At 36.7% G+C, this 8642-nt stretch overlaps 1 protein-coding gene across 3 annotated transcripts in view; it reads left to right on the forward strand.

The window, feature by feature from the left end:
• LOC107707082 (mitogen-activated protein kinase kinase kinase kinase 4-like) overlaps nt 1-6564 on the forward strand; it is an 86684-nt gene extending 80120 nt beyond the window's left edge. For all 3 annotated transcript variants that reach the window (XM_016510963.1, XM_016510964.1, XM_016510965.1), the window contains 4 exons: nt 1557-1706; nt 1871-2030; nt 2887-3026; nt 6461-6564. In XM_016510963.1, the coding sequence (XP_016366449.1) occupies nt 1557-1706; nt 1871-2030; nt 2887-3026; nt 6461-6544 (534 nt within the window). In that variant the 3' untranslated portion in view covers nt 6545-6564. The remainder of the gene's footprint in view (nt 1-1556; nt 1707-1870; nt 2031-2886; nt 3027-6460) is intronic.
• The last annotated feature ends 2078 nt before the right edge of the window (nt 6565-8642 follow it).

Raw genomic sequence — 8642 nt, forward strand, 5'->3', positions numbered from 1 at the left:
TGGATGCAACGAATGCCTCGTTTATAATGGGTTTTCACGTTTTTGAATCATCGCCTGACAGGGCATCATCACAGTATGGTAGGGGCGTAACATTTCCGTCACACGGTTGAGGTATTCGGCCAATCACAACGCACTGGATAGCTGGCCAATCAGCGAACTCCTCGCTTTTCAGAACGATGAGCTTTCTAAAAATCGGCGCGTTTCAGAAAGGCGGGGCATAGAGGAGAAACAATAATGTACAGTATGTGGAAAATAATGTGTTTTTTGAACCTTAAACCGCATAAACAGATTTCATTACACCAAATACACAAAATAATGTTCTTTTTAGCAACGTCATATGACCCCTTTAAGAGCTTCGAGAATATTCGTTTCCCTCTAATTTGCTCGGAAATGTGCCTGAATGAAACAATGGAAGTGGGGGTTTTCACAGGTTTCTTTAGTGGTAATGTGACGTAGGCTACTTAATATTGTATTGTCTTGATGTCTGAGGAAGTTATCTGAGGAAAAAAGCCCTTTCTGAATTGTGAAAAACGCAACCCATTACTTTAAATTGTAGACATACCATGTAAACATGATTCAAATAAAATAAAGCTAGCTAAAAAAAAATTAAATCTTATTAAACTGAACACCAAGCTTTTGTCAAAAATAAAGCCTTATCTTCGACACACAAATATAACGTGTACTTTATCTTTGATTACAAACAAACAAAGAAACAAAAATTAATAAACAAAGCCAACCACCTAATAAATAATATGTGTCAGTACTGGGTCAATAGTATGTAACAAGCATTACTTTTATTTGTATCAATACTACAGCGAGAATAAAAGTTATGCTTTCTTTCTTTGCGTGAACATTTGGGTGGCGTTATGCAAATCTTCCCACATCGTGACGTAGACATGTGGGGGCGTGTTAGAACGAGCCGTTTTAGGTAGGCGTGGTTGACTCTTAACTTTTATAAAGAATATCTCTTTGGATTTGAGACTTTAGTCTTTGCAAATTTACAGATCTTCTTTATGCACCAAGAGCTTGTAACACTCCAAAGAGAAAGGAAAAATTGGAATCGCATGATATGACCCCTTTAACCGAAATGTTCCGAGTAGTGACGCTATTGTCCTCAAGCGGAATCAGATTTGTTTATAAATTGGTGAATTTTGCAACATTGACACTGTTATTGAACTGATTGAATCAACATTGAACTGAATTTAGCTGAATAACAACATTATTGTATTTTTAGAGCTGCTTTGCATTTGAATTGGAATTTGTTTTTATATGAAAAAAAAATTATATAAGTTTATATGTTTTTATTTTTATATGAATTTGAATTCGTTTTAACATTGCACCACTGCTGTCATTTCATAAGTGAAGAATTTTACAACCCTAACACTGTATATTTCTGTGAAGCTGCTTTTAACAAACAATCTGTATTGTATATAGCGCTATAGAAATACAGGTGACTTGACATCGAATCGCAGGTTGTAGTAATAAAAAATTTAAAGTTTTGAAAAATCAGAGTGGTGGTTGTATCTCTTAAATGACATTGCCATTTTGTTTTGTAGTCATTTGAAGACCTGGTCCACAAGCCTCTCTTAGTTGATCTCACTGTAGAAGAGGGTCAAAGATTAAAGGTCATCTATGGCTCCTGCTCTGGTTTTCATGCTGTAGATGTGGATTCAGGGGCAGTTTATGACATCTACCTTCCCACACATGTAAGCTCTTTTAGGACTTTGACTACTGAATTAAGTATTGTCAGATGCTCTTTTTTATTCCAGCTTTTAACAGTGTGATATTTACAGTTTTAGATTATTTGAAGGACCAGTCATGCTTTCTATAATCACTTTAATCAAATACTTTGCACTTTTTTTTTTCTCAGATTCAAACGAGTATCCAGACCCATGCCATCATCATCCTCCCAAATACAGAAGGCATTGAGCTGTTGGTGTGCTATGAGGATGAAGGTGTGTATGTAAACACTTATGGAAGGATCACCAAAGACGTGGTGCTGCAGTGGGGTGAGATGCCCACCTCTGTGGGTAAGTTGAACATTTGTTCCACTTCAGATTGCAGAAAACATGCTCTTTTCTTGTTTCCTAGTGGAAAACAAGAGTCCAGTGGTGGATGAAGTACATAAATAATTTGCTTGAGTACAGCTAATGAAATATTAAATAGAAACTTTGCATACCATCAGTCAAATCCTCTTCATGCTCAAATCATATTTCTCCCACTTCTTGGCTCATTACTTGGCTCGTTAACTGGAGACTTACTCCATCTGAAACATTGAATCAATGAGTTGTGACAGCATACAGATACCTGTTCACAGTTTGTCATAATCCATATGCTCGACTCGGCTGACAACAGGACAAATGGGAGAGTAACGTTTTTAGTAATGTGGCTATGACGCATTCAATTTAAATAGCTTGTTTGCTTCTCAGTACAGCCTTCAGAAGGATCCCAGGTTCAGGAACAAGTGGATTGTTTATTTTTAATAGTTCCCAGGTTGACGGCAGCTCACCACAATATACTTGTGAGGACCAAATGTCCTCACTTATATTTTGAAATACTTTGACAACCCACTAGTGATCACATTTTACTGGTCCTCACTAGTTAAAGGGCTTATAAATCAGCCAAAAGGTGTTTTTATTTAAATCGAATGTTCTTCACATGTTTCTGTGTTGGTGAATTTAGGGGTAGGGGTTGGGTTAGGTGATAGAAAATATCATTAACCTGATAGAAAATTAATGAAAGTCTATGCAATGTCCTCACTAAGATAGTGAAACAAACATCTGTTGTGTGTGCATATTTCCTTTTTCTGACTTTGATTTATGTCAGGAATATATCAGTTAATTGAACTTTAATTGTGATTATGAACTCTTCTTCATCTTTTTGTAGCTTACATCAGATCGAACCAGATCATGGGCTGGGGGGAGAAAGCTATTGAGATCCGTTCTGTGGAGACTGGTCACCTGGATGGTGTGTTCATGCACAAGAGGGCACAACGGTTGAAGTTTCTCTGTGAAAGAAATGACAAGGTTAGACATCCACACAAAATTGTGAAAAAAAAAGATTATGGCATACCTTATGGTACCAAAAAAAAAAGTTAAGTAGGGCAGTGACGGCAGCCATGACAACCACGTCACCACGGTAGTCGATTACCACCGGCAGCAATGCACGTGATGTCACACACTCTATAACAAGTATAAAATACAAAGTTTTGTATACAAGTGCAATAATAGTAACAGTTGCAATAGAATTCACTATTTATAACATATATCATTTAGCTGTAAAGTGTTTTATTTAGACTATAAGACTGTTAATTGACAAATTACCTCAAACACCATGCATGGCATTTCCTTTACACCGTGTCACCACCAGACGTGAGAGGCGCGGCATGACAAAATACTATAGAACCCATTATAATCAGTGATTCTGTCTACACTGAATGTGGTGCGGCACGACAAATCCCCAACAGTAAACTGATGCCTCATTCTATTTGTGATGTACTGACACAAAGTTCAAATGGTTTTTAATGGTCATTTTGTCGCGTCCAGTGTAGACAGCCTTTAGCTGTTGTGGAGTGGCGCATTACGTGTTAAAAGGGCAAACACTTCCAATCTCAAGAACCATCTCCAGTCGCTTTTTTCAGCGATGACCCACTTGCTTGGTGGCGGAACAATGAGGCAAGATACTCTCTCTTGGCCACGGTTGCTAAGAATGCTTTTGTGCGACAAGCACACCATCTGAACACGTGTTCAGTGAGGCTGGAAACATCGTAACACCAATGAGGTCCTCCCTTAACCGGACAATGTCAATGTCCTAGTTTTTCTGTCAAAGAATTTAAAATCTGTATAGAAAAGCTAAAGTAGGCTTAAAGCATATGTTTACGTTCTAATTGTTGTCAGTCCAACGCAGATTTTCCAGCATGTGATTGATGTTGTTTAGATTTTTTGTCAACGAATGTTTAATATTTAACTTTCTTATTTAGGCTACTTTCTTATTTAACTGTATTATTTCTTTGATACCCTATATTTTAGTGTTTTACAGGCTGCATATTGCAGTGTTCACTGATGGAATTGTTTACTGTTTAAAAACTATGTACCTGTATATATATCCATTACCACCGCGGTGGTAAAAATCTGCCACCGTCACAGCCCTAAAGTCAAGTCACCTTTATTTATATAGCACTTTATACTATTCAGATTGTCAAAGCAGCTTACAGTATTAAACAGGAAAATAGTGTGTCAATAATGCAAGAGGATGATAGTAAACACTCAATTTTCCAGTTAATCAGTCAGTTCATCATTGATTCTGTAATGTCATCATTGTCCAGCTCAGTTCAGTTCAAATATAGTATCTGTGCAATCAAGTCGACAATATTTCCAGAAATTAAGTGTCCCCAACTAAACAAGCCAAAAGTGACCATGGCAAGGGGGGAAAATATGAAAAAGAGAAACTTTCTCCTACTTTTATGTCATTCCAAACCTGTATGACTGACTGTCTTACATGGAGTGCAGAAAGAGAGGAATATCTGCTACAGATACTCTTGCTATACCAATGCCACATTAAAATAGCAAGTGTTACATTATTTTCCTGACAGATAAAAATAGGCCTTAATTGAAAATGTACAGCTCACTTAAACTGGCTGATAAAGATTATTTGTAGCTCAGCCTTTTTAATACTGCAGAGCATTTTTTTTTTTTAGCCAAACTGTGATGCTTCATTCAGACTTTTTGAAAGATATAATTTTTGGCCATTAAAAAACATTATCAGTTGAACCAGTTCAATGCTGCTGGCTGAAGTGATCATCTGTGTAATTCCCTGATTTGAATAATTTAATTAATGTAATTAATTCAATAGGTGTTCTATATTCTAGAGATGTTTTATTCACCCCACAGTAAGTGAATAAAATATGCCATATTTATTTTATGGTATCCTTATTATAGTGTAATTGTACATTTAAGTCTAAGTAATACACTGCTCAAAAAATTTAATAATCACAGTACCACCATAACACCAAGTCAGTTAAACTTCAGGGATATCAGTCTGTACAGTTAGGAAGCTTAAAGGGGTCATATGATGCGATTTAAATTTTTCCTGTCTCTTTGGAGTGTTACAAGCTCTTGGTGCATAAAGAAGATCTGTAAAGTTGCAAAGACTAAAGTCTCAAATCCAAAGAGATATTCTTTATAAAAGTTAAGAGTCAGCCACGCCTACCGTGAATCAGTAACACCTGCTTTGGTGCAACTCAAAGAGGCAACAGGTGCACTGGAGAGGCAACAGCAAGACAACGCCCATAAAGGGAATGTTTTTGCATGTAGTGGCCACAGGCGATTGCTTTCTCCTTATCCTTTCTGACAGATTTGTATCTAGTTTTGTGTTTTGTTAGGGTCAGTACTTGTAGCATGGAGCTGTACCTGTAACCCAGTCAGGTTGCACAGGTAGTCCAGCTTCCTCCAGGATAACATGCCGTCGCAAGGAGGTTTGGTGTGTCTCCCTGCGCAGTCTAAAGTGCATGAAGAAGACACTGAGCCTGGCCTCAAGTGACCAGAGTGTGTAGGCAGTTTCTGGATGAGAAAGGCACTGATTCCATTGACTGACCCTCAAATTCCTCAGATCTGAATCCAATTGAGAACCTCTGGGATGTTGTGTGTCGGAGCATCCAAAGCCACCAAGCAGCACCACAGACTGTCCAGAAGCTCACTGATGCTCTGATCGAGTTCTGGCAGGAGATCTCCCAGGAAAACCATCTGCTCATTCCATCTCATTAGGAGCATGCCTAGATGTTGTCAGGAGTGCACACAGGCACGTGGGAGCCATACATGCTAGTGACTTACATTATGAGTTGCTTTGATAAAAATTAATGTAAGTTCAATGAGCCTGTAATTTAATTTATTTACTTTAATTGTTGGTGTGCTGTTGAATCCAGGGTTTTGGTATTTTGGTTTCCATTGACCAATGTCACAATTTTATTCTCAACGAATTGTATACAAGTAAAGTTTTGAATATTTTGTTCATCAAGTTCCAATGTGTGATTTAAGTGTTCCCTTAATTTTTTTGTGCAGTGCATTAATAAACGTACTTACTATAGGGTTAGGATTAGGGATTGGTTTTAGGGTTAGTTGCATGTAATTATGCATAGTTTACTGTTATTATTATAGTAAGTTCATGTAGTGTGGAACAAAGATACCATAAAATAGTGTTAAAATTTTTGTCCTGCTGATAAAACACTCATTCAGTTTTTTTTTTCTTTTTTCTATGCAATTAAAAAATAAAGATCCCATTGACTTTAATTGTATGTACACACGAGACATTTTTCCTGTCCTCTATTGTGAAGAAAAAATGCATTCAGGTTTGGAATGAGGGCTGAATAAACTGTGACATTTTTTTGAGGAGGGGTAAACCCTTTATTGATTGTAAATTATATGGCTATGTCATCTTAACATCTGCAGTCACTTTGTTTCTTTAGGTGTTCTTCGCCTCTGTGCGCTCTGGAGGGGTGAGCCAAGTTTATTTCATGACTCTCGGACGGAGCAACCTACTTAACTGGTGATGAGGATGCTTTCCTCTAATGAAACTATCAACAGACTGTCTTTCAGAACTCTGGACCCAGCATGACGAATATTAATCCTAAATTGAATTCTATTCAAGAGTCTTGTGCTGTTTTATACACCTGCACTATTGTGGGGAAAACTCTGAGAGAATCTTAAGTATGTAAACATAAAAGACATTCTGAAAGGGAGTAGGAGCTTTATGTGCAAGAGTGTTATGCCATTTGTTATGTCCACAGCTCTATTATCGGTGATCTGCTGTATCTCTTAATGTTGTTTTGTTTTGCTTTTGTTTTGTTTTTTGTTTGTTGAATCTTACACCTTTTAACATTTATTATAATTCAGGGCTTTGTTTGCTCAGCCTTTGTTATATCAAGGAATTGAAGGGCTGAGAATTAATACTCTAGTGCAGTGTTTCCCAACCGGGGTGCCGTCTGTTGAGAGCAGGGGTGCCGTGTAAAAAATCCTTTTTTAATATTTTTAAATTGCTAAAATGTTCAAAAAAGCATCTATTATACAAAGGGTGCCACGACTAAAAAAAGGTTGGGAAACACTGCTCTAGTGTATGTAAGTACACTACACATGGACTGGTCATCTGTGATATCTCTGTTGTCAATTTTAGTTTTTTTCTGGGTAACTGTTAATTCCCCAAAGACCTGAGTCACAGTATCATTGTACTAGTGCTGGTTAATATAGGGATGCATTTTCTTTGTTTTTCTTTAATAATATCAACTACACATTTTATGAGTGTCCTTGTTATTTTATAGGTATTGCACTTGTTAAATAAATTCACATTAAGTATATTCCCATTGATTTTCAGAATGGATGGTTTGAGTGAAGGAACATTTACAGACACTTAAATGTTCAACTTGTATTCTGTTACGCTGTTAACCACTCCCTGAGCGAACAATTCATTTTATATGTTGTCCACTGACTTTAGAGTCATTAAAGTTGATACCAGAGAAGCTGCTGGACAAACAGGATTTGGAACTTTATCACTCTGTCAAAGCTATAACTGCTCTCAGCTGGTGAATCTCCAGCCATCTGATCACATTTTATCTTGTTCTGTACCATATTGGTTTGTTTGTTAAATGAAACTAAGGTATTGCACTGCTTATATTAGAATTTATTAGCAAATTACCATGCATCTTTGTAGGCATGATACTATATTTTCTGACTGTATTTGTGTATGGCTTATGGTCATAATATGGACAAATAGATAAAACACATTCAGACTGTCACAGGTTGTTTACAGGCAAAAATAGAGGATCAATTCTCAAGTGGTATATATTGATAAAACTATCTAGGAGTACCAACCTAACAGACAAGAATGGACAAATAACAGTGAAACTGAGGGCTATACTGTATATACACACAGACTAAATGAAGACTTAAACAAGACACAGGTGAACATAATCAATTACTATAGAAACAAAAGAGAAAATGCGTAGAAACAAAGGAAACAGGAACAGTGGAACAAAACGAATATCAATATTTGTCTTGTTTTCAATAAACACTAAAAAAAAGATTAAAAATGAAGAAATTTTAATTTTGGCACCATTTTCCCCCTCTCAATAGTGTTAATATGGCAACTAGTAAATACACTAAGATTTGTAATTCTAGAATGTATGAAATGTGTGTGCCCTGCTCTCCTCTCTACAGCCCAAGTTCAGTGGATTTTAAGGTTAATCTACACTGCCCCTACAAAACACAGAAACATTGATGTTTGGTCAATACAGCCCGCTTAATCCAACTGCGTCCAAATGCCCATTTTAAAAGGTCAGGGCAGTGTGAATTGGTCTTTAAAGCATGATTTTCTTTTTGCCTTTCTTTTTTTTTTTTTTTTAAATCTTCGTATGAGGTCCTCAGCTAAACATATCTCTTACACTGTTACACAACTTTTTTAGAATACATTATTAAACTAAAATTAAATGCACTTTTTTTATTAGCATTCAAGAGTAAAATTACATCAAAGAGCTGCCTTAAAAATGTAAAATATAGTCCATAGCCTCCAGCAGTTGATCTCATGCAGACACCTGTTTACTTTTGTCCACAAAGCAGATGGTTGTCAGTTGGCTGATCCTGAGGGGGGGGGGGGGG

The sequence above is a fragment of the Sinocyclocheilus rhinocerous genome, unplaced genomic scaffold, assembly GCF_001515625.1.
Source record: "Sinocyclocheilus rhinocerous isolate Xijiao unplaced genomic scaffold, SAMN03320098_v1.1 scaffold925, whole genome shotgun sequence".
Classification (NCBI taxonomy): Eukaryota; Metazoa; Chordata; class Actinopteri; order Cypriniformes; family Cyprinidae; genus Sinocyclocheilus; species Sinocyclocheilus rhinocerous.